Source organism: Salmo salar, chromosome ssa20, assembly GCF_905237065.1.
Source record: "Salmo salar chromosome ssa20, Ssal_v3.1, whole genome shotgun sequence".
Lineage (NCBI taxonomy): Eukaryota > Metazoa > Chordata > Actinopteri > Salmoniformes > Salmonidae > Salmo > Salmo salar.
Genome location: NC_059461.1, coordinates 6,223,600 through 6,251,447, shown reverse-complemented (window position 1 = coordinate 6,251,447; position 27,848 = coordinate 6,223,600). Strand labels below are relative to the sequence as shown.

At 41.0% G+C, this 27,848-nt stretch overlaps 1 protein-coding gene across 1 annotated transcript in view; it reads right to left on the bottom strand.

Moving 5' to 3' along the window:
• Positions 1-691: 691 nt before the first annotated feature.
• Positions 692-27,848, bottom strand: part of LOC106580197 (mucin-2) — a 54,062-nt gene continuing 26,905 nt past the window's right edge. The window contains exons 5-7 of the mRNA XM_014160998.2: positions 24,098-24,275; positions 22,975-23,057; positions 692-891 (exon numbers count right to left, since the gene is read on the bottom strand). Coding sequence (XP_014016473.2) covers positions 24,227-24,275 — 49 coding nt within the window. The 3' untranslated portion in view covers positions 692-891; positions 22,975-23,057; positions 24,098-24,226. The remainder of the gene's footprint in view (positions 892-22,974; positions 23,058-24,097; positions 24,276-27,848) is intronic.

Here is a 27,848-nt window from a genome sequence, read left to right as displayed (position 1 = left end):
CAGAAATATGTATCTTTATCTTGTTGTAACCTGGTTATCTGACCAAATGAAAATATGATGTATTCCCCACGATGTCTTGATCTCATCATCAGAAAGACATCTTTACCTGTGTCACAGTATCTAACGAAGGTGGCGCCCCTCCTCGGTCGGGCGGCGCCCGGCGGTCGTCGTCGCTGGCCTATTAGCTGCCACCGATCATTGTTTCTGTGTCTTTTGGTTTTGTCTGTCTATGCCGCACCTGTTTTGTGTCTGTAATTAGTGGGGGGTTATTTAGTGTGCATTTTCAGTTGGGATTCTTGTGCGGGAATGTCTATCTGTCGCTAGAGGACAGGTGTTAGTTAGCGCTGGCTTAATATTAAACGTGTTACTGTTCTGTACGGTGTTTGCCGGGCTGCGCCCCGTGCGTTAAACGTTTCCGTACGATTCTCCTATTTTTGGGTGTTATGCGCACCCTGTGCTTTTTTTCGGACGCCTTATTGTCTAAGGTGGAAATAAACTTTTGATCTACCGGACCTCAGTCTCCTGCATTTGACTCTGCTCCTTTCCTGCTCCTAAGAGAATACGTGACAACCTGCTTGTAACATTGACCAGTTGGTTGTAAAGTCTGCCCACTGGGTATTTTGCTTCAGGTGCGATGTACAAGTGACAACAGGAAGAACTGACAAATTCACTGACTACCAAACAGATGTGGTTCGAAAGGAAACATTTTCAATTTATTGGATTCTGAAAAAAACACTGTGCAATTAAAAAAGTTACATCAGAATGTGCATACTTCAGTGGTTCTTCCTGTGTAGTCTCCTCTCCAACTTCAGTATATCCCGCTCTCTCTGTCTCTTTTCCACTCTGGCCAGAGTTTGTTGCACATTCTTGCAAGGCACCTCTGTTTTAGATCTATTAAAAAGGGAGAAAGAAACAAAAGACATCAACATGTTCATATCATGTATAGCTAACTAATATCTCATTTTGAAAAAAACAAGAAAATCAACTCTTATAGAATATTTTGCTCTAGAATACGAACACTTGTACTGTAAATCAGTTCTGGCACCTTTTTTATTCCTCTTCAAGCACTACTGAATGTGTCAGAATTAGAGGCTTGGAAATTAATTCAATTTCAGTATTGGGTCGGTATTTCAGTCCAATTGATGTTCGGCCTTTCTTTTATTGAAATGGAATAAAATGTTATATTCAGAAAATATATTGATCATGAAGGAAGGGGTATTAATCCTCTTAAGAATTCACCCCTTATTTATTTATTTTTGCCTAAAATGACATTCCCAAATCTAACTGCCTGTAGCTCAGTCCCTGAAGCAAGGATATGCATATTCTTAGTACCATTTGAAAGGAAACACTTTGAAGCCTGTGGAAATGTGAAAGGAATGTAGGAGAATATAACACAATAGATCTGGAAAAAGATAATACAAAGAAAAAAAACAACCGTTCTTTTGTATGTTTTTTGTACCATCATCTTTGAAATGCAAGAGAAAGGCCATAATGTATTATTCCAACCCAGGTGCCATTTAGATTTTGGCGATTAGATGGCAACAGTGTATGTGCAACATTTTAGACTGATCCAATGAACCATTGCATTTCTGTTCAAAATGTTGTGCCAAGAGTGTCCAAATGTGCCTGATTTGTTTATTAATAACTTTTCATCTTCATAATTGTGCACTCTCCTCAAACAATCGCCTGGTATTCCTTCACTGTAATAGCTACTGTAAATTGGACATGCTGTTTAATTAACAAGAATGTAAGCTTTCTGCCAAATATCAGATATTTCTATGTCCTGGGAAATGTTCTTGTCACTTACAACCTCATGCTAATCGCATTAGCATACGTTAGTTCAATCGTCCCGTGGAAGGGACACCGATCCCATAACAGTGCTATTTGTGAGTTCCTAGGTCAAGCCATGTGGTAACACGCATCTTAATTATCATTGTTGGTAAGGGCAGGTAACACCACATCTGCCACACTGATCCTCAACACCGGGGCCCCTCAGGGGTGCGTGCTTAGTCCTCTTCTGTACTCCCTGTTCACCCACGACTGCGTGGCCAAGCACGACTCCAACATTAAGTTTGATGACGACACAACAGTGCCTGATCACTGACAACGATGAGACAGCCTATAGCAGGCCTGGGCAAATATTTTCCATGGAGGGCCACATTAGAATATATTTTTGCCTTCGCGTGCCAGAATCATATTACAGGATTATACCACATGTGTATGATTGTGTTGACAGATATATCTACTGTAAATCACATCCAGATATGCTACTTATTTAACTTTTTTAACATGCACAGAAATAAACCACATCCATGTTCTCTGTTTGGTAGGTATTTTCATTATTAAACATGCAATGTATTACACATAGGGAAAAGTACACTGTGAAATTCAGCACCACGGACAGAACTCTTGTTAATGGGTATGCAGAAAAACACAAGAAAGAGAGAGCTCAACATTACAATTAAACTACACAATCAGTGTGAGGAGTGAAGTCTCTGATGGGCATTGACTAGAGCAGTGAAGTCAGGTATATTCTCTGACGTCACTATGCGCAGAATTGCTGAGAGGTGAGAGTCAGTAAGAGATGATCTGTGCCTTGACTTGTTATCCTCTCTTGGGTATGTGGGACGTGACTGTCCCACCTGCGGGACACACTATTCAACAGCCAGTGAAAAGCAGGGCCCAAATTCAAAATGACAAAAATCTCATAATTCAAATTTCTCACACATACAAGTATTATACACCATTTTATAGATAAGACTCTCGTTAATCCAACCACATTGTCCGATTTCAAAAAGGCTTTACGGCGAAAGCAAAACATTAGATTATGTTAGGACAGCGCCTAAACAATAAAAGCCACACAGCCATTTTCCAACCAAGGAGAGGCGTCACAAAAACCAGAAATACAGCTAAAATTAAGCACTAACCTTTGATGATCTTTGTCAGATGGCACTCATAGGACTTCATGTTACACAATACATGTATGTTTTGCTCGATAAAGTTCATATTTATATCCAAAAACCTCATTTTACATTGGCCCGTAATGTTCAGAATTGATTTTCCTTCAAAAACTTCCGTTAAATGAGCACATCAATTTATAGAAATACTCATCATAAACGTTGATAAAATATAAAACTGTTATTCAAAGAATTATAGAAAAACATCTCCTTAATGCAACCGCTGTGACAGATTTCAAAAAAGCTTCACGGGGAAAGCACACTTTGCAATAATCTGAGTACGGCGCTCAGGAAACAACAGCAGGCAATACAGATACCCGCCATTTTGGAGTCATCTAAAATCATAAATAGCATTATAAATATTCACTTACCTTTGATGATCTTCATCAGAAGGCACTTCCAGGAATCCCAGGTCCACAATAAATGTTGTTTTGTTCGATAAAGTCCATAATTTATGTCCAAATACCTCCTTGTTGTTAACCTCTATGGGCTAGGTGGGACGCTAGCGTGCCACCCGTGGTGCACTCCATCAACAGCAGGTGCATTTCAAGAGCGGCAAATTTGAATCCAAATAAATGTCAAAATACAACTATTTTACACCATTTGAAAGATAAACATCTCCTTAATCTAACCACGTTTTACGATTTCAAAAAGGTTTTACGGCGAAAGCATAAATTTAGAGTATGTTAGGACAGTACATTTACAAGAGTTGTGTGTAATGTTTTGTCAAGTCAAATACAGGGTCACCAAAACCATAAAACCAGCTAAAATGATGCACTAACCTTTTACAATCTCCATCAGATGACACTCCTAGGACATTATGTTAGACAATGCATGCATTTTTTGTTCTATCAAGTTCATATTTATATCCAAAAACAGCGTTTTACTATGGCATTGATGTTGAGGAAATCGTTTCCCTCCAATAACCGGCAGTCAAGTCAGCGTCACAAATTAAATAATTAAAATTAGAAAACATTGGTAAAATATTATATTGTCATTTAAAGAATTATAGATTTACATCTCTTGAACGCAATCAACTTGCCAGATTTAAAAATAACCTTACTGGGAAATCACACTTTGCAATAATCTGAGCACTGCGCCCAGAAAAATACGCGTTGCGATACAGACTAGACGTCATGTTGGGGAGATCTAAAATCGAAAATACTATGTAAATAATCCATTACCTTTGATTCTCTTCATCAGATGTCACTTCCAGGTATCACAGGTCCATAACGAATGTAGTTTTGTTCAAAAAAGCTCATCATTTATGTCCAAAAATCTCCGTCTTGTTCGCACATGATCTAAGCCAGCCGGACTTCTCGTCATGAACGAGGGGAAAAAAATATTTCCGTTCGTTCAAACATGTCAAACGTTGTATAGCATAAATCATTAGGGCCTTTTTTAACCAGAACATGAATAATATTCAAGGTGGACGAATGCATACTCTTTTATAACGTATTGGAACGAGGGTACCCAACATGAACTCGCGCGCCAGGTGTCTAATGGGACATCATCGTTCCATGGCTCTTGTTCGGTCAGATCTCCCTCCAGAAGACTCAAAACACTTTGTAAAGGCTGGTGACATCTAGTGGAAGCAATAGGAAGTGCCAAAATATTCCTAAACCCCTGTGTTTTTCAATGGGATAGGTTTAAAGTCAATACAACACATCAGGTATCCACTTCCTGTCAGAAAATGTCTCAGGGTTTTGCCTGCCAAATGAGTTCTGTTATACTCACAGACACCATTCAAACAGTTTTAGAAACTTTAGAGTGTTTTCTATCCATATATAATAAGTATATGCATATTCTAGTTACTGGGTAGGATTAGTAACCAGATTAAATCGGGTACATTTTTTTTATCCAGACGTGCAAATGCTGCCCCCTAGCCCTAACAGGTTAACACATTCAGTAAGCTACTCCAAATGTAGGAAGCGCGCCAAAAATTTCACGACGAAAAGTCAAAAAAAGTTATATTTACGTTCGTAGAAACATGTCAAACGATGAATAGCATCAATCTTTAGGGCCTTTTTAACATAAAACTTAATACAATAATATTCCAACCAGACGATTCCAATGTCTTGAAAAATGTAATGGAACACAGCTACCTCTAACGTGAATGTGCGCCAATGAACTCATGTCCTTTCCTGAGTCAACAAATTCCAACTTCCTTTGTTTGCTCTCTGTTCACCATAGAAGCCTCAAACAACTTTCTAAAGACTGTTGACATCTAGTGGAAGCCTTAGGAAGTGCAAAATGAACCCTAAGTCACTGTGTGTTAGGTAGGCAATCACTTGAAGAAACTACAAGCCTCAGATTTCCCACTTCCTGGTTGGATGTTTCTCAGGTTTTTGCCTGCCATATGAGTTCTGTTATACTCACAGACATCATTCAAACAGTTTTAGAAACTTCAGAGTGTTTTCTATCCAAATCTACAAATAATATGCATATCCTACATGCTGGGTCTGGGTAGCAGGCAGTTTACTACGGGCACACTTTTCATCCGGACGTCAAAATACTGCCCCCTACCCTAGAGAAGTTATATTTCTTTATTGAAAATGTCTGTTCACATACATATGAGCATGACTCCTACTCTTTGGAAAGTTTTGTTCATCGAGAGATGCATAGAACCTTGTCAGTGACGTTGTTTTGAATAGTTCTCCAATCAGTGCGTCAGACTGAAGATCGATGAGCTCAAGTTGCAGGTCAGTGGGAGCGTTATCCACATTGAAGGTGAAAGGAGAAGAAACCAACAGCATGTCATTTTCCAACACTTTGAAATCCTCAAAACGATGAGAAAACTCACCGTTCAAAGCACGCAGCAGCGATGTATACTTCTCTTCTGGTCATCTGATAGGGAACAGACTAGTAGCGTCGGAAGGTGGGTGAGATTGTTGGCTTCTACTTGACAGGTCAGTAATTTTCACTTGAAGGCTTTGACAAGGCTGTACATTTGATGTGCAAAAAGGCCCTTCCCTTGTAGTTTGGAATTCAGGGCCATGATGTCCACGGTGAAGCAAAAATCAGCCAACCATTCTTTATCTTGCAGTTGAGGGAAATCCACATATTTTCCTTTCATTTGCAAAAACTCAGCAATTTCCGACTTCAAGTCTCACACCGTTTTAAGCACCTTCCCCAAACTCAGCCATCTCACATTTGTGTGGTAGGGGAGACCTGCATGACCCGACTCTGTCTCTTCCAACAGTGAGACAAACTGCCTGTGGTTTAAAGATTTTGCTCTTATGAAGTGTACCACTTTATTGACTGTATCCACAACATGGCTTATTTTCAGAACACATTTACAGAGCACCTCCTAATGAATAATGCAATGTGGGAAAATAATTTTTGGATCTGAGTTCAGCTCAGCTATTTGGTCTTGTAGCCTTTTCAAAAGGCCAACGTTTTTTCCTGACAAGTTTGGGCACCTATCAGTGGTCACAATGGATAACAGGCCCACATTAACCTGTTGGGGCTAGGGGGCAGTATTTTCACGGCTGGATAAAAAAACGTACCCGATTTAATCTGGTTACTAATCCTACCCAGTAACTAGAATATGCATATACTTATTATATATGGATAGAAAACACCCTAAAGGTTCTAAAACTGTTTGAATGGTGTCTGTGAGTATAACAGAACTCATTTGGCAGGCAAAACCCTGAGACATTTTCTGACAGGAAGTGGATACCTGATGTGTTGAATTACCTTTAAGCCTATGCCATTGAAACACACAGGGGTTGATTAATGTTTTGGCACTTCCTATTGCTTCCACTAGATGTCACCAGCCTTTACAAAGTGTTTTGAGTCTTTTACTGTGAGATCTGACCGAACAAGAGCTTTGGAACGGTGATGGTCGATTAGACTCTGGCGCGCGAGTTCATGTTGGGTACCCTCGTTCCAATACGTTATAAAAGAGAATGCATTCGTCCACCTTGAATATTATTCATGTTCTGGTTAAAAAAGGCACTAATGATTTATGCTATACAACGTTTGACATGTTTGAACGAACGGAAATATATTTTTTCCCCTCGTTCATGACGAGAAGTCCGGCTGGCTTAGATCATGTGCTAACAACACGGAGCTTTTTGGACATAAATGATGAGCTTTTTTGAACAAAACTACATTCGTTATGGACCTGGGATTCCTGGAAGTGACATCTGATGAAGAGAATCAAAGGTAATGGATTATTTACATAGTATTTTCGATTTTAGATCTCTCCAACATGGCCGTTTGTCTGTATAGCAAAGCATATTTTTCTGGGCACAGTGCTCAGATTATTGCAAAGTGTGATTTCCCAGTAAGGTTATTTTTAAATCTGGCAAGTTGATTGCGTTCAAGAGATGTAAATCTATAATTCTTTAAATGACAATATAATATTTTACCAATGTTGTCTAATTTTAATTATTTAATTTGTGGTGCTGACTTGACTGCCGGTTATTGGAGGGAAACGATTTCCTGAACATCAACGCCATAGTAAACCGCTGTTTTTGGATATAAATATGAACTTGATAGAACTAAAAATGCATTTATTGTCTAACATAATGTCCTAGGAGTGTCATCTGATGGAGATTGTAAAAGGTTAGTGCATCATTTTAGCTGGTTTTATGGTTTTGGCGACGCCTGTCTTTGAATTGACAAAACATTACACACAGCTATTGTCAATGTACTCTCCTAACATAATCTAACTTTATGCTTTCGCCGTAAAACCTTTTTGAAATCGGACAACATGGTTAGATTAAGGAGATGTTTATCTTTCAAAGGGTGTAAGATAGTTGTACGTTTGAAAAATTTGAATTTTGACATTTATTTGGTTTCAAATTTGCCGCTCTTGAAATGCACCTGCTGTTGATAGGGTGCACCACGGGTGGCACGCTAGCGTCCCACATAGCCCCAAGAGGTCGACGGGGCTGTAGTGGAGCAGGTCGAGAGTTTCAAGTTCCTTGGTGTCCACATCACCAACAAACTATCATGGTCCAAACACACCAAGACAGTCGTGAAAAGTGCACGACAACACCTTTTCCACCTCAGGAGACTGAAAAGATTTGGCATGGGCCTCCAGATCCTCAAAAAGTTATATGGCTGCACCATCGAGAACATCCTGACCTGTTGCATCACCTCCTGGTATGGCAACTGCTCAGCATCTGACAGTAAGGCGCTACAGAGGGTAGTACGCACAGCCCAGTACGTCACTGGGTCCAAGCTTACTGCTGTGATGGAAATTTTATGCATGTGCTTTTTCTTATAACTAATTTCTGTCTTCCATTCATGTGATGTTCTATAAAACAATTTCTGTGTTCACGCAAGTGACTGATTGAACGAATCCTCACTTATCAGTAGCTGCAATTTGGCAGTACGCCCAAACCTTGTTTTGAATGAAAGATCTCAGTTTCAAGGTCTCAGTATAGAGAGAAGAAGCCTCGTGAGTTATTGGTCTGTCACATGTTATGAACCAGTATCGGTCGGTGACATGAATGACAAAAAACGGTAAGGATTAATTAATTATGCTAAATCATGCAAATATAACTTGTCTGTGTATAGCTGTATTCAAGCAAGCAGAGCTTCTGACAGACAGACGTTCACATATGGTGCATTCAGTATGTTGGAACCTCTCCAGTGAGCTGACAAATAAACAAGGATTAATTTTAGATAGACTTTGAGTGTCCCTGTGTAAGAATTTCCACAACACTGCCATCCAGGACTTATATACTAGGCGGTGTCAGAGGAAGGCCCAAAAAATTGTCAAAGACTCCAGTCACCCAATTTATAGACCGTTCTCTCTGCTACCGCACGGCAAGCAGTACTGTAGCGCCAAGTCTAGGTCCAAAAGGCCCCTTAACAGCTTCTACCCCCAAGCTATAAGACTGATGAAGAATTTATCAAATGGCCACCTGGACTATTTACATTGACCCCCCCCCCCCCTCATTTTTTTTACACTGCTGCTACTCGCTGTTTATTATCTATACATAGTCACTTTTGAAACATAGACGTCTATGATTGGTTCAGATTTGGTCTGGTACACTAATTATTAAAAAGTGTTACAACCAAACTCAGTCTCCCCTACGCGTATACAAATAGTATTAAAATATGTGTCTTATCCTTCCACTGTCTCCACATTATGGCTAGATCTCCCACATGACACCTTGACTTTGAAAAAAATCTATTTTGGTTACTGAACTACAGTAATTGAAGAGGATTTACACTCGGTTACAGAGTCACGGCAAAATAATTTGTTCATGCGTCCCTGATTTGTACTACATAGAAATGCATAATTATGGATACAAATGTAATTATTTTCATGATGATGTATACTAAATAGGTACACAAAGGTAGAAATATGCAATATCCTCCTTTGCATATTTGGGTATTATTCTACACACTGGCTATTATTTTAATAAGCTCCACCCCCAAACAAGACCAAACTTGTTGGTCCAGACCTGACCAAATCAGAACGAATCATAAACGTCTATGTTTCACAAGTTTGGACATCAAAGAACATCACAGTAGAGCTCAGTACAGCACAGAACAGAACAGTAGAGTACAGTTCATTATATGGTACTCAACTCCAGTGTGCTCTACTGTGTACTGTACTGAACTCTATTCTACTCTACAGTACATAATTGTACTGAACTATACTGTAGTAAACTTTTTACTTTATTTCACTGTACTGTACTGTACTGTAGTGTACTGTGCTCTCCAAACTTGTGAAACATAGATGTCTATGATTGGGCCAAATGAAGACAGTTCCGGACCTGACCAAAACTCATCTGCGGATGTTGAAATTAAAGCTGGTCCGGACTGAATCAAAAACAACCTCTGTGGACGTTGAAATTAAAGCTGGTCCGGACTGAATCAAAAACAACCTCTGTGGACGTTGAAATTAAAGCTGGTCCGGACTGAATCAAAAACAACCTCTGTGGATGTTGAAATCAAGGCCAGGGCAGACTGACCAAATTTCAGCTACTTTTCAATGTAAAGGACGTCTGGTGTCGGTCGGTGCTGCTCAGTGGGTAAGGATGCTGGTTACAGTAAATGGAAAGAAAGGGGGTTCATGGGTAGGTGTCAGTAAGATATGGGAGAGTTGACATGAACTGGAGAGAGAGTGGCAGAGAGAGAGAGAGAAATAGAGAGGGAGAGGGATAGAGAGAGGAAGAGGTTGTCCAGACTCTTCACACTTGAAGACAGAAAGAGAAAGAAAACTTATGAGCTGAACATAACAGTATGCCAGTGGAATGCAGGACCATAGCAGGTGACCCAACTCATTTGTGACGACTATGATTTCCTATTGTAGCCAATTCATTCATTTACAGATTTTCCAGAAATTGTCTTACCAATTTGGTAATAGAATTTTGAGTTTGAATAATTTAATTATTCATAAACCAAGTACATATCAGTAAAAACACTAACTGGTAGGTCTACCTTTACTTGTTACTTCTGTTAACTTCATTATCTTCTCTCCTCATGAGGGAGAACATTTTGAAAATATAAAATTTTAAATCTGTAGAATGACTACATTACCGATAATACTCTTTAACTGATCATTCCAAATTACCATGGCAGTTATGCATCCCAATAGTCATGATATTTCTATTGTGAAGGGCCTTCTATGATGTAGGGCAGGCCAGTAGCCTCTGTAATCAAATTATATTACTGTGTCAAGTAGCACAAAGACCTTTATGGTCACACAAGATGCCACCGATCGATTCAAAATGAGTGGCCTAACAATTAACCAATTTACATAGCCCAAGTAATTTTTGCGAGCAAAATCAATCATAGTTGCACACATAGGGTGGCAGTGAGCATTTGACAGTGATCATGAGCAAAAAGCTTATTAGTAGCATAAATAAATTGTACTTCTATGGTTGTAATCCTCAAATATTGAATTGCACTGAATCGAATTAATCAGATCCAATGATTTACTGGCAACAGGGCGAGGTGCTTCTAGCATATATAATATGTACTATGTTTAAATATATATGTGTGTGTGTGTGTGTGTGTGTGTGTGTGTGTATAGTACCAGTCAAAAGTTTGGATACACCTACTCATTCAAGGGTTTTCTATATTTTTACTATTTTCTAAAGACCTCAGAAAAAAATTGTAGAACTCCACAAGTCTGGTTCATCCTTGGGAGCAATTTCCAAATGCCTGAAGGTACCATGTTCATCTGCACAAACAATAGCACACAAGCATAAACACCATGGGACCTCGTAGGCGTCACACCGCTCAGGAAGGAGACGCGTTCTGTCTCCTAGAGATGAACGTACTTTGGTGTTGAAAGAGCAAATCAATCTCAGAACAACAGCAAAGGACCATGTGAAGATGCTGGAGGAAACAGGTACAAAAGTATCTATATCCACAGTAAAACGAGTCCTATATCGACATAACCTGAAAGGCCGCTCAGCAAGCCACTGCTCCAAAACCGCCATAAAAAAAGCCAGACTACGGTTTGCAACTGCACATGGGACAAAGATTGTACTTTTTGGAGAAATGTCCTCTGGTCTGATGAAACAAAAATAGAACTGTTAGCCATAATGACCATCGTTATGTTTGTAGGGAAAAGGGGGAGTTGTCACGCCCTGACCTAAGAGAGCTGTTTTTTCTGTTTAGTTGGGTCAGGGTGTGATAGGGGGTGGGCATTCTATGTTTGTGTTTCTATGTTTTGGCCGGGTATGGTTTCCAATCAGAGGCAGCTGTCTATCGTTGTCTCTGATTGGAAGCCATACTTAGGCAGCCTTTTCCCACCTGGTTTTCGTGGGTAGTTGTTTTCTGTTTCGTGTATGTCACCTGACAGAACTGTTGGCTGTCGTTTTGTTTCTTTGTCAAAGAGTTTCGTTTTCATTAAATATAATTATGAGCACTCAACTCGCTGCGCCTTGGTCCCCTCTATACAACGCCCGTTACAGAACTACCCACCACGATTGGATCAAGCGGCGTGCCCGGGCAGAGATGGATACCTGGTCGATGGAGGAGTGGATTGAAAGGAGAAACTGGACTTGGGGCCAGGTTTTGGACAGGAATCGTAGCCTACCGGGGAAGAACGAGAGGCAGAAAGATTTGGGGGGGCACACGGGTAGTTTGGCTGGGCCAGGGGTGAGACCTGAGCCAACTCTCCGTGCTTATCGTGGGGAACATGTGTCTGTTCCTCGCACTCTCCCTCCAGTGCGCCTCCATAGCCCAGTACATCCGGTGCCTGCTCCTCGCACTCTCCCTCCAGTGCGTCTCTCCAGTCCGGTGAGACCTGTTCCAGCTCCACAAGAAAAGCATCCAGTGATAATCCATGGCAAGAAGCCTCCAGTGATGATCCATGGCCCAGAGCCTGTAGGGATGTTCCATGGCACGAAGCCTCCAGAGGTAATCCATGGCCTGGAGCCTGTATGGATAATCCATGGCAAGAAGCCTGTAGGGATTATCCATGGTCCGGAGCCTGTAGGGATAATCCATGGCAAGAAGCCTGGAGCGATGATCCATGGCCCGGAGTCTGTAGAAATGATCCATGGTGTGGAGCCTGCAGCAACAGTCCCTAGTCCGGAACCTACAACGACGCTCTCCAGTCCGGAGCCTCCGGCAACGCTCCCCAGTCCGGAGCCTCCGGCGACGCTCCCCAGTCCGGAGCCTCCGGCGACCCTCCCCAGGCCGGAGCCTCCGGCGACGCTCCGCAGCCCGGAGCCTCCGGCGGCGCTCCGCAGCCCGGAGCCTCCGGCGGCGCTCCGCAGCCCGGAGCCTCCGGCGGCGCTCCGCAGCCCGGAGCCTCCGGCGGCGCTCCGCAGCCCGGAGCCTCCGGCGGCGCTCCGCAGCCCGGAGCCTCCGGCGGCGGTCCGCAGCCCGGAGCCTCCGGCGGCGGTCCGCAGCCCGGAGTCTTCGGCGGCGGCCTTCAGCCCGGAGTCTTCGGCGGCGGCCTTCAGCCCAGAGTCTTCAGCGGCGGTTGGCGTTTCAAAGCCTCTGGCGATGATCCACGGTCTGGTTCCTCCCGACACACAGAAGCGGGGGGGATCACGCCCTGAACCAGAGCCGCCGCCAAGTACAGTACTGTTTTTTCTCTGTTTAGTTGGGTCAGGGTCTGATAGGGGGTGGGCATTCTATGTTTGTGTTTCTATGTTTTGGATGGGTATGGTTTCCAATCAGAGGCAGCTGTCTATCATTGTCTCTGATTGGAAGCCATACTTAGGCAGCCTTTTCCCACTTGGTTTTCGTGGGTAGTTGTTTTTCTATTTCATGTATGTAACCTGACAGAACTGTTGGCTGTCGTTTTGTTTCTTTGTCAAAGAGTTTCGTTTTCATTAAATATAATTATGAGCACTCAACACGCTGCACCTTGGTCCCCTCTATACGACGCCCGTTACAGGAGGCTTGCAAGCCGAAGAACACCATCCCAACCATGAAGCATGGGGGTGGCAGCATTATGTTGTCGGGGTGCTTTGCTGCAGGAGGGACTAGTGCAATTCACAAGATAGATGGCATCATGAGGATTGAAAGGTATGTGGATATATTGAAGCAACATCTCAAGACATCAGTCAGGAAATTAAAGCTTGATCGCAAATGGGTCTTCCAAATGGACAATGACCCCAAGCATACTTCCAAAGTTGTGACAAAATGGCTTAAGGACAACAAAGTCAAGGTATTCGAGTGGCCATCACAAAGCCCTGACCTCAAACCTATAGAAAATTAGTGGGCAGAACTGAAAAAGCATGTGCGAGCATTGAGGCCTACAAACCTGAATCATGTACACCAGCTCTGTCAGGAGAAATGGGTCAAAATTCACCCAACTTATTGTGGGAAGCTTGTGGAAGGCTACCCGAAACATTTGACCCAAGTTAAACAATTTAAAGGCAAAGCTACCAAATACTAATTGAGTGTATGTAAACTTCTGACCCACTGGGAATGTGATGAAAGAAATAAAAGCTGAAATAAATGATTCTCTCTACTATTATTCTGACATTTCACATTCTTAAAATACAGTGGTGATCCTAACTGACCTAAGACAATTTTTATTAGGATTAAATGTCAGGAATTGTAAAAAACTGAGTTTAAATGTATTTGGCTAAGGTGTATGTAAACTTCCGACTTCAAATGTAACACTGAACATCAAATCCCATTCAATTCCATTGATTTGCAACCACCAGCACAGCAGTGGCGGTTCTAGACCCTTTCAACTGGGGGGGCCAAGCTGGGGCCAGTTGTACTTTTAGAGGGGCCAGTTACATTAGACGTTATTGTTGTCATATCGTTTTCTTCACTGCATTGCAGGCATTAGCAGGCAAAAACCATGTTCATAATCATCATCATTGCCACTGTCTAATAATGGATGTAAAAAAAGAACGATAGAAAATGTGTTATGTAAAAATTATTTCATACTCCACATTTAGGGGGGCCACAAGGGGTCCACAATTGTTGTCACAGGGGCATTGCGGTCTAAGTCACTGCATCTCAGCGCTAGAGGCGTCACTACAGACCCTGGTTCGATTCCAGGCTGTATCACACCTGGCAGTGATTGGGAGTTCCATAGGGTGCCACACAATTGGCCCAGTGTCATCTGGGTTAGGGTTTGGCCCAGGGTAGGCAGTCATTATAAATAAGAATTTGTTCTTAACCTCTTGACGGTCGCCTAGGATAGGGGGCGCTACAGCGATTTTTGAAAGAAATTCGTGCCCATTTTAAACGGCCTCCTACTCAAACTCAGAAGCTAGGATATGCATATAATTAATACTTGTGGATAGAAAACACCCTAAAGTTTCTAAAACTGTTTGAATGGTGTCTGTGAGTATGACAGAAGTCATATGGCAGTCAAAACCCCGAGACAGATCGTAACAGGAAGTGGAATTCTGAATTGCGGACTCAACTTCAACACTTTGCCTATAAATCACACCGTGAGCAATGGTTCATTGAGCACTTCCTATTGCTTCCACTAGATGTCCCCAGTCTTTACAAAGTGGTTTGAGCCTTCTACTGTGAAAACTGACACAATGAGAGTCTGTGGAACGTGGTCACATGAGGAGGGCCATCACCATTATGACGCCGGCGCCCCTGGCTACCCTCCCCTTTCGAAACGTTTTGAAAGACAATGCAATCGTCCCCCTTGAATGTTATTGGAGCTCTGGTTGAAAAAGGCCCTAAAGATTTATGTTATACAACGTTTGACATGTTTGAACGAACCTAAATAAAAAAAAATGCATTTTGTTGAAAGAGGAGTCCCGCGGCCGACGGAACTTTTGGAGCAGCCTTCAGAACGCGCTAACAAGAACAAGCTATTGGAACATAAAGGATGAACTTTTTCGAACGAAAATACATTTGTTGTGGACCTGGGATTTCTGGAAGTGCTTTCTGATGAAGATAATCAAAGGTAAGAGATTATTGACAATAGTATACAAGAGTAGATTTGATATGCGATTGTTCCAAGATGGCGCTGACCTGTAACGGTAGCCTATTTTTCTGAGTATCGCATCCCCTTTTATCGCAAAGTGTGATTACCCAGTAAAGTTATTTTTAAATCTGGCATTACATGTGCTTTCAAGAGATATTCATCTATAAATCTTAGAATGACAATATTAAATTTTAAATGTTTTCGAATAGTAATTTAGTCAATTGTAGCGCTGTTTCACCGGATGCATTTGAGGGAAAATAGTTAGTCAACGTCACGCGCCGTTGTAAAATGCTGTTTTTATATATAAATATGAACTTTATCGAACAAAAGAATGCATGTATTGTGTAACATGATGTCCTAGGAGTGTCATCTGATGAAGATTGTCAAAGGTTAGTGCTGCATTTAGATGTTTTTTGGTTATTTGTGATGCATGTGGTTGGTCGGAAAATGGCTATGTGGCTACTTTTACGATATACTCCTCTAACATAATCTAATGTTTTGCTTTTGCTGTAAAGCCTTTTTGAAATCGGACAACGTGGTTCGATTCAGGAGAGGTGTATCTATAAAACGATATAACATAGTCCTATATTTGAAAAGAAAAGAAAATACATTTTGTTATGCTAATGGCGATAGGATTTTTCGTTGGATGTCCGTCCCGTATGCCCGCCCAGAGGTTAACTGACTTGCCTAGTTAAATAAAGGTAAAATATAATAAAAAAGTAGAGTAGCAGCGCTTGTTTACTCTTTACTTTTGATGTTTGATCACGCTGATAAACCACTCATCAGCGTTCCATCCAGCTGAATTTTTTTTTACAAATATAAAGGCAATTCGTAATCCAATTCCAAACTAGCCTTGAGGCCACAGATATGTGAGGCCACAGATATGTGATGTCTCCTTCAGACATGCTTCCAAAACAACCACAAAACAGGGAATCCAAAGCGCCAATCGTGTAAAAACAAACATACATTCATTTTCCAAACAAAGGTAATTTTGTATGCTATATTCCATAAATGGTCAAAGTCAAAGCGATCAGATTTAAACGGTAAACAAAAAGTGTAGACTAATAGCAGATTTCTTAGTTCCAAGTATTGTTTTGTAAAAAATGTTTTGGGGTGGATCAGCTTAATATTGCGGAAAGATTCCATCAATGTAATTGTCTGCATCATTTCCAAATCCCCATATATTTTTTGGGGTAAATATATATATATATATATCTCCATATACATACACGCATGCATACATATACACATATATACATACACATAACTATATAGATATACATACTTTTTAAGAATATACCTCTATTATTCCCGCAAACCCTACCACCCTTCCCCCAATTGGAGTAAACTAATAAACACTTAGGCTTCTACCTTCAGTTTATACATGTGTGAAGGTGAACGTGTGAAAGTGTGAAGGTGAACGGAAAGGCTCTGGAGCAACGAACCGCCCTTGCTGTCTCTGCCTGGCCGGTTCCCCTCTCTCCACTGGGATTATCTGCCTCTAACCCTATTACAGGGGCTGAGTCACTGGCTTACTGGTGTTTTTCCATGCCGTCCCTAGGAGGGGTGCGTCACTTGAGTGGGTTGAGTCACTGACGTGGTCTTCCTGTCTGGGTTGGCGCCCCCCCTTGGGTTGTGCCGTGGCGGAGATCTTTGTGGGCTATACTTGGCCTTGTCTCAGGATGGTAAGTTGGTGGTTGAAGTTATCCCTCTAGTGGTGTGGGGGCTGTGCATTGGCAAAGTGGGTGGGGTTATATCCTGCCTGTTTGGCCCTGTCCGGGGGTATCATCGGATGGGGCCACAGTGTCTCCTGACCCCTCCTGTCTCAGCCTCCAGTATTTATGCTGCAGTAGTTTATGTGTCGGTGGGCTAGGGTCAGTCTGTTATATTTGGAGTATTTCTCCTGTCTTATCCGGTGTCCTTTGTGAATTTAAGTATGCTCTCTCAAATTCTCTCTCTTTCTTTCTTTCTCTCTCTTGGAGGACCTGAGCCCTATGACCATGCCTCAGGACTACCTGGCATGATGACTCCTTGCTGTCCCCAGTCCACCTGGCCGTGCTGCTGCTCCAGTTTCAACTGTTCTGCCTGCGGCTATGGAACCCTGACCTGTTCACCGGACGTGCTACCTGTCCCAGACCTGCTGTTTTCAACTCTCTAGAGACAGCAGGAGCGGTAGAGATACTCTCAATGATCGGCTATGAAAAGCCAACTGATATTTATTCTTGAGGTGCTGACTTGTTGCACCCTCGACAACTACTGTGATTATTATTATTTGACCATGCTGGTCATTTATGAACATTTGAACATCTTGGCCATGTTCTGTTATAATCTCCACCCGGCACAGCCAGAAGAGGACTGGCCACCCCTCATAGCCTGGTTCCTCTCTAGGTTTCTTCCTAGGTTTTGGCCTTTCTAGGGAGTTTTTCCTAGCCACCGTGCTTCTACACCTGCATTACTTGCTGTTTGGGGTTTTAGGCTGGGTTTCTGTACAGCACTTTGAGATATCAGCTGATGTAAGAAGGGCTATATAAATACATTTGATTTAATTTGATACATCTTAAACACATTTTACAGACACAATCTATTTTACAATAGTTATATTTTGTTTGTTTTTAGTCCTTCCTATTTATGATGTCCATCCAGTTTGATTTCTATTTGTAACTGTGCTATTTCAGAAAACGTCTGAACCTCTATACATTTTACAAACTCCATATGTTTTACATTGGTTATCTTGTTATTAGTCCCACCCTTCAGCTCCATTCAAATCTATCTCTCAACATCATCCATTTTGGATTTCTATTTGTCATATATTTTTTAGCTGTGCTGTGATGCTTCACAAAAGTACTGAATCTTTCTATTCTCATAGCTTCTACAGATTGTAAATTAAAACTAAACATTTTTGCTAAAATAATTATTATATTATTGATTGATTGACTATGGCTTTTCAAATAACCCAGTATTGCTATCTGCAGCATTAGTTCTAGGCTAATGTTGCAATTCTTCAGCCATTCCTGGACCTGTGACCAAAAACGAGCTACATATGGACAATACCAAAATAAATGATCTAATGCCTCTGCCTCCTCACAGCAAAATCTGCAGAGATGGGAAGATTGTATCCACCCTATATATATAACATTCTATTGGTTGAAAGAATATTGTAAAGTAATTTAAATTGAAAAAATTGTAAGTTTTGAATCCAGCGTTGTTTTGCGTATCAGTTCATAAACCATGTGCCATGGAATGGGTACATCGAAAATCTCTTCCCAACTAGTTTGCAATTTATATGGCACAGCTGTCAGTTTTTTTGGTCCTTAAATTAAATTGGTATATGTTTTTATTTATCACACTTTTCTTTAACCATTTATGTTCTTTAATACAGGGCCGACGTACAAGTTCCTTACTTTTTGCCCCTTCTACTTGCCTCTTCCGTTTTTGTGGTAATGCTGCAATTAATTGGTTGTAATTTTGGGTAGAGCAGACATTTCCATATGTCTGTGTTAGCTGCATGTGTGACATAACTCCACCAGTCCGATTTATGATATCATTCAGTAAAATTATACCTTTTTCAAACATTTCTTCGAAAAATACGTATTTTTTTATCAATTAGTGTATTTGAGTTTAACTACAATATTTGTATTATTTGTTCTGTCTTTTCAGGTGGATTAAACTGAAATTGCAACCAACTTTCTAAGGCTCGTTTAAAAAATAACGATATTTTGGAGATTATTTCCTTTTCAAACTACCGAAAGTGAGCAGGTGTAATCTGAATAAAGGGAAAAAGGCCATTCTTGAACATAGGTTGAGACATTCCTACCAATTTACTAGAGAACCAGTTTGGATATAAGTATAACTTTTGTATGACTGATGCCTTTAGTGAGAGGTCTAATGCTGTAATATTTAATCATTTCTGCTCTCTAGGTCCAAGTATTAGCGTAGCGGTCAAAAAACTGTAAGGTACCGCCATACCTGAGGCCTAGTTGACCCATTCTGCCAAAAACCTAAATAGGTGAAGGGAAGGGGAAAATGGGAAAAAAGGAGCGAGACCAGGAAAGGCTCCCTAATGGTTTTAAATACCCATAATAGAAAACCAAATAAGCAAAATTCATCAACCATACTCCTCAGTTCATAATGCAATATTTCTACTTATGTTCAATAATAGTATTCTTCAACAAAAAATAAATACACACACACACACACACACACACACACACACACACACACACACACACACACACACACACACACACACACAGTACATGACCAAAAGTATGTGGACACTCGTCGAACATCTCATTCCAAAATCATGGGCATTAATATGGAGTTGGTCCCCCCTTTGCAGCTATAACAGCCTCCACTCTTCTGGGAAGGCTTTCCACATTATGGAACATTACTGCGGGGACTTGCTTCCATTCAGCCACAAGGGCATTAGTGTGGTCAGGCACTGATATTGGGCGATTAGGCCTGGCTCGCAGTTGGCGTTCCAATTCATCCCAAAGGTTCTTCCACACCGATCTCAACAAACCATTTCTGCATGGACTGCGCTTTGTGCACAGGGGCATTGTCATGCTGAAACAGGAAAAGACCTTCCCCGAACTGTTGCAACAAAGTTGGAAGCACGTCTTGAATGTCATTGTATGCTGTAACATTAAGATTTCCCTTCATTGGAACTAAGGGGCATATCCCGAACCATAAAAAACAGCCCCAGACCATTATTCCTCCTCCACTAAACTTTACAGTTGGCACTATGCATTGGGGCATACCTGCGTTCTCCTGGCATCCGCCAAATCCAGATTCGTCCTTCGGACTTTCAGATGGTGAAGCGTAACTCATCATTCCAGAGAATGCATTTCCACTGCTCCAGAGTCCAATGGCTGCGAGCTTTACACCACTCCAGCCGACGCTTATCATTGCACATGGTGATCTAAGGCTTATGTGCGGTTGCTCAGACATGGAACCCCATTTCATGAATCTCCCAACGAACAGTTTTTGTGCTGAAGTTGCTTCCAGAGGCAGTTTGGAACTTGGTAGTGAGTGTTGCCACGGGGATCAGACCATTTTTTTGTCTTGTTTCGTCTTTGTTTTGTGAGCTTGTGTGGCCTAATACTTCACAGCTGAGCCTTTGTTGCTCCTAGACATTTTCACTTCACAATAACAACATTTACAGTTGACTGGGGCAGCTCTAGCAGGGCAGAAATTTTTGGCAATGTGGCATCCTATGACAGTGCCATGTTGAAAGTCACTCAGCTCTTCAGTAAGGCCATTCTACTGCCAATGTTTGTCTATGGATAGTGCATGGCTGCGTGCTAGATTTTATACACCTGTCAGCAACAGGTTTGGCTGAAATAGCTGAATCCAGTTATTTGAAGGGGTGTCCACATACGTTTGTATATATAGTGTACCTTTTGTGAGTAAATTCCTGTGTACTGAATAAAAAATACAAGTGAAATGGGTCTCCATCGCTTTTTAAACTTTACTGATGGTTTATTCACAAATAAAATTGCATTATATAGTGAGTGTGCCCACTCTGGTATTGGCACATGGGTTCTAGCGTGTTGGCTAAAGCGCATGTATAGCCTACATGATGAGATTATTGTGGACAAAAGAGCAAGATCATTTGGTCAAACGGCAGGCAAGCATCAATGATCATGTCACGAGATTAAGACCTTCAATATTTATTGGAAAGGAGCACCAAGCTCATCACCTTGCACTTTCACCAACCTGTGATGATCATCATAATTAATTTAATCTGTAGCCTAATAAACTGCAGGCTTTCTCGAATAGTCGTAGTGGGAGGACCACACAACATCGCGTGACACCAACTTTACTTTGATATGATGCTTATTATATCAATATTTGCACATAAATGCGTTTCCATCGACATTTCTTGCATAATTCATTTTACCAACACAAAAAGATCCCACTTTGTCTAGCGTATTCTGTTTTGGCGATATTTGGAATCCACATAATTTCTTTGGAATCACACACACACACATATATATATACACTGCTCAAAAAAATAAAGGGAACACTTAAACAACACAATGTAACTCCAAGTCAATCACACTTCTGTGAAATCAAACTGTCCACTTAGGAAGCAACACTGATTGACAATAAATTTCACATGCTGTTGTGCAAATGGAATAGACAACAGGTGGAAATTATAGGCAATTAGCAAGACACCCCCAATAAAGGAGTGGTTCTGCAGGTGGGGACTACAGACCACTTCTCAGTTCCTATGCTTCCTGGATGATGTTTTGGTCACTTTTGAATGCTGGCGGTGCTTTCACTCTAGTGGTAACATGAGACGGAGTCTACAACCCACACAAGTGGCTCAGGTAGTGCAGCTCATCCAGGATGGCACATCAATGCGAGCTGTGGCAAGAAGGTTGGCTGTGTCTGTCAGCATAGTGTCCAGAGCATGGAGGCGCTACCAGGAGACAGGCCAGTACATCAGGAGACGTGGAGGAGGCCGTAGGAGGGCAACAACCCAGCAGCAGGACCGCTATCTCCGCCATTGTGCAAGGAGGAGCAGGAGAAGCACTGCCAGAGCCCTGCAAAATGACCTCCAGCAGGCCACAAATGTGCATGTGTCTGCTCAAACGGTCAGAAACAGACTCCATGAGGGTGGTATGATGGCCCGACGTCCACAGGTGGGGGTTGTACTTACAGCCCAACACCGTGCAGGACGTTTGGCATTTGCCAGAGAACACCAAGATTGGCAAATTCGCCACTGGCGCCCTGTGCTCTTCACAGATGAAAGCAGGTTCACACTGAGCACATGTGACAGACGTGACAGAGTCTGGAGACGCCGTGGAGAACGTTCTGCTGACTGCAACATCCTCCAGCATGACCGGTTTGGCGGTGGGTCAGTCATGGTGTGGGGTGGCATTTCTTTGGGGGGCCGCACAGCCCTCCATGTGCTCACCAGAGGTAGCCTGACTGCCATTAGGTACCGAGATGAGATCCTCAGACCCCTTGTGAGACCATATGCTGGTGCGGTTGGCCCTGGGTTCCTCCTAATGCAAGACAATTCTAGACCTCATGTGGCTGGAGTGTGTCAGCAGTTCCTGCAAGAGGAAAGCATTGATGCTATGGACTGGCCCGCCCGTTCCCCAGACCTGAATCCAAATGAGCACATCTGGGACATCATGTCTCGCTCCATCCACCAACGCCACGTTGCACCACAGACTGTCCAGGAGTTGGCGGATGCTTTAGTCCAGGTCTGGGAGATCCCTCAGGAGACCATCCACCACCTTATCAGGAGCATGCCCAGGTGTTGTAGGGAGGTCATACAGGCACGTGGAGGCCACACACACTAATGAGCCTCATTTTGACTTGTTTTAAGGACATTACATGAAAGTTGGATCAGCCTGTAGTGTGGTTTTCCACTTTAATTTTGAGTGTGACTCCAAATCCAGACCTCCATGGGTTGATAAATTGGATTTCCATTGATTATTTTTGTGTGATTTTGTTGTCAGCACATTCAACTATGTAAAGAAAAAAGTATTTAATAAGATTATTTCTTTCATTCAGATCTAGGATGTGTTGTTTAAGTGTTCCCTTTATTTTTTTGAGCAGTATATATATATATATATATATATATATATATAGTGATGCTGTTCTTGTTTGCTGTGATTGATTATGTCCCCTAGGCTAATGAACACTTACTTCTGGAGAAAGAGACTCTTCTGACCCGTCTACACACCTCAAAGGTATGTTTCTCATACCACAGGTGACTATCAGCACAATACCTGTAGGACACCAAAGAGTAAGTCAATTACACTTGACAAAGTCAATGAAACAACCATTTTCAAATAGTTTGGGGTAGGTTTGCAAAACTTTTCAGAACTGTTGGTAAATGAACAGGTAATTTTGGTAGTCTATGGAAACTTTTGATATTTAAATTAGAGTAATTAAAAAATATAAAAGGTATTCTTCATCTCTATACTGTACAGTATCTGTGTGCATGTTGTCCAGGAGTTTCTAATAGATTGACCATATGTTTCATGCAGTGGAAGCTGCTGAGGGGAGGACGGCTCATAATAATGGCTGAAACGGAGTTAATGGAATGGCATAAAACACATGGAAACTATATGTTTGATGTATTTGATACCATTCTACCGGTTTTGCTCCAGCCATTACCACGTCCTCCCCAATTAAGGTGTCACCAACATCCTGTGGTTTCATGAGAAAATTGCCTAATTAATGAAAGAAAACATCTAATCAACAATGACGTAATTTGCAATTAACTGCAACTCTTCCAACTATTCACTTATTTCACAACTGCCACCAGTTCAGCCCCAAAACTCTTACAGCAAAGACATATTGACCTACTAAAACAAAAAAACCTAGTCAAGAAGAGCAGAAACCCTCGATCAACTTAGTGAATACTGTTGCTGTTCAATATTATATTGGACAGCATCAGTATTCACAAAGTTCAGGGGTTAACTTAGAAAAATCTATATTTGTGATTCTATTTTTCACATAAAAAATATGATTTTATATCTTTTACATGTTATGAAAATCACCTAAAATCCTCAAAAGTTAAAAAATTCTAGTAGTTTACTGGTAAATATATAAAGTTTACCGGTAATATTCCCCCCACTTTGCAACCCTAATTTGGAGGCACTCAAGTTGAAGGGCATAACATAATGATTATCTCACCATCGGTGACGTGAGACAACAAATAATCTATATCTAACTGTGATTGTTAGAATATATTGGATGCACCTTGTTCAATCAGCTTGTGAAAGTATACTGTAGTGTGGCTAAAGGGATCACTATTCGATACCTCTTCATGTGAGTCTTGTAGCTGTAGGAGTGGCAGAGGCACTGGGAGAAGAACTTGCAGAGCTCGAGTACGCAGGGCTGTAGCTTGTGAGCACTCACAGTGGTGGTGGTGCTGCTAGTAAGGGAGTTGTCACTCCGCTCTTCTATTTTGGTCAAGCCAGGCCTTCTCCATGGGCAGCCTGCCAAAAAGAGACATGGTTTCTAAAAGTAGTGAAGCAACACCTAGGATTGTAATAAAATAAAAATGTAATCTACCAACTTCTTACTTTTTTACCACAACATAAAGGAGATCAATTACTATGTCGATTTGTGAGTCAAGACATGAATGGAAATGGCAGTGGCGCAACACAGGACTCTCTGGAATTCATAATAATAAATTAAATAATAATATTAATCACAGCTAAATGATTACAAGATGATTTTGATAAGGTGCTCTAGACTTTTTTACCCCTAGGCCTACAGTAGAATCATGAATTGCAAATCTGACTTCATTTTCCTACCATCTCTTCATAAAAGTAAATAGTTGAGATTTCGGTCCCGCTTTAAATTACATTCAGCTTATAAAGGGTTAATAAATGTGGCATAACTGTGTGACAAAATCACCTATAGCGAATGTGATAAACATGTGCTTTATAAAGGGTGACATGTTGTGCTGAAGGATAGCATACGCTTTAAAGTGATGTGTCGTGGAAAATTACATAATTAGCCATGCTATCCCATGTTTTACTGTTTAAAGAATTGTCTCTTGTTATATGCTAGTGTTTTTTCTAACCTGATACAAACTTGTCTTTGTGGGACTTAGTCATAAGACTGGGCATATAGCTAAGGTCTGCTTGGGTGCAGCCACAGCATGTGATATCCCGTGGGTTTACTATCTACAGAAAGTCACATGTATGGACACTTGCAGAAAGGAGCACATTATAGTGTTTTGCTGTTGTGAATGTGCTAACTAATTACCTTCTACACACTGTCTGTTGACTGCCACGTATACAGAAAGGGGTTGTATGTATTTTCTCTATAAAAGCAGAGACCCGGCTATGTTTGTTAAGCTTTCAACTCTGAACCATTCTTGGTGATGTTGATTATCATAAGATTTGCAAAAATTAAGCAAAGTGTTGTTTGAAAGAATCTGCAGTCTCTCTTCCCTTTGATTAGATATTCCATGACAAATTGGTGACAGCGGTGGGATGCTAACTCCACTTGCTTATTGCTGCCGGGAGACCGAGGTTAAACTGCGCTCAGGGGTGCCACCCACAGGGCTCCACCCACCTCGGACCTGCCAGGACTGTCAGTGAGTGGATAGTCAGTTCAGATAGATAAGATAAAATAAGGGTGAGACTGATTTTCTTAAAAACAACCTCTAATTGGGGAAAGTTAACTTTTAGAAAGTCCTGTTCTAGGAACAGGTCACACGTGTTATAGATACCAGGACAGAGTCCTAAAGTAATATACTATGAGTTACAATCATAATGCATGAGCTATGTTACGAGATACCAGCACAGAGTCCTGATGAAAGTGTTCCAAGATATTATCCTGAAGAAATAAGAAAATATTCCTGCAGGTTAGAAGAAAAAAAATAAGAAAAATATACAAAGTTAAATTAACATTGTAAAAGAAAATGTATTAATCAGTGGACTGGTAAAACAGTTGGTTATGATTGGGAAACCAGCTATAAATGTAAACTCTACACGGAAATGTGCATATACAACATTTAAAATTACATAGAGTAATTAAAACATATTTTGGAGGAGAAATTACTCTTTTCAAATTATAAGAAAGACGTTCCTAACCAAATACTGTTTGTTTTGTGTGTTTGTTTCCTGGATGTGTGTATTGACGAGAGATTTATATTATGGATGGACGATGGACCCTATCAGTCCGACTGGCTACATTGTGTGATCGAATAAAGAAACACATATTCTCCAGTAGTGAATTGGTAGACGTTCCAGTATTGTTTCTAATACAAGGTATCAAAACCGTTACCAATTAAAATGCACAAATACCATAACTACTCCAGGAAAGTGGGTATCACTACCTTACAAAATTGTTAAATTGGCATATATTAGAGCGGTGAGTGAGTAAATCTAAACACTCTGACCACGGCCAGGAAGAGGTAAACTATAGCAAAGCCTGCTGACGGAAAATTCCAATCTAATAAAGAATTCAGATGCTATTGTGAGTTGGCACAATGACATAAAATGAAAGTCTAAGGCTCAATACATCAACGTGTTGATGTCACCGTTCTATTGGCAGAGGAGAAAAGCCGATAGAACCAGGATTAGTAAATGTACTCAGCATAACCGCACTAACCGTACTATTTGTGAAGTAAATTGAGTATGTAGTATGCTTATTGGTCATAAATACCAATTCATTGCTTTAACTAATTATGACAAATGTTAAGAAAATGTTGAACAATGTTGTAAAGTTATGACTTTTCAAATCAAGTTATACGTTATGTTGGCTGACAAATTTGTTGCTTACGCTATCCTTATGAACCTCATAGCATATAATTGCAGCAAACTTGCTAGTATATAAACTATATGGTATCCAACTACCCAACGTTTATTGACTTGATTATTCACGTCATTCTTAGCTTAGCTAAATGGTATAGTTGTTGTGCGTTCTCAATGGACATTTTTAGATAAGGTGCTTTGTAAATTCACTCTGGCTATTTGTTTCTGATTTCAGAGCACTCTTGTCTGAATGTACCAGAGCGCAGAATAACTGATGAATTTACGAATGGTCAACTCCTGTTGAATATGGCCGGTGTCAATAAACGTAAGGGAAAGAACATAATGAAATAGTTAGAAGCGGCACAGTTAGTCACCAACGCTTTGGATAACATGAAAAAAGCCTAACAAGCTCTGCTAGGGTGAGTAAATGGTCAAAGTGAGGATGTGTTCTCTTATTTGTGTCTGGAAGTAGCAAGCAAGCTAGCCAACTTTAACCAGTTGGCTTGGGTGCTTGACTGCCTTTGTGAAGTCAGAGAGCTTGGATCAATCCTGCCCCTTCGGGCAGTGTGTGCTCTAAACAGTCCAAATTGTTTTGTAAAATGTCTAACAAGTAATTTGTTATGCTAACAAGCTAGCAAGAGGCTGCATAGTAACAGCATCAACTTCCAGGAGACATGCAAAGCTCAACTGAAAGGTTACCGTTTGTTTACAGTACACTAAAATTAACTAATAGTATATAGTATGAAGTTGTCATGACTCTCCTGGGAAGATCTGAAGGATCAGGTTACAGTGGGTCCTCTCTACAGCGCACTCTCTCTTGTAGAGCGGTGAAGTCATAAATACCGAAACTCGTTTCCCCACTCTGCTAAAATGAAAGTTGAGAGTCCCTTTGTTACCACAGAGAAAGACTTTGTGGTATGGTAACCTTAAAAGGTTGAATAATGTAACAATATTTCTGTATTCCAATCAGTTGGAATGGTCCGTGGTTATTTAAACAATAATCATGTCCAACGTTTACTGTGTGGTGATATCATTTAAGACGTTATTGTCACGTTTGTCGTATGATGAAGACCAAGGCGCAGCGTGTGTATCGTTCAACATTTTATTATAACTGTGAAACTATGCAAGACATATAATTAAACTGCTAAACAAAATAACAAACCGTGACGAAAAGGTGAAACATACACTACCTCAAAATAATCTCCCACAAAACCTAGTGGGAAAAACAACAACTTAAATATGATCCCCAATTAGAGATAACGATGACCTCTAATTGGAGATCATCCCCCCTAAAAAACA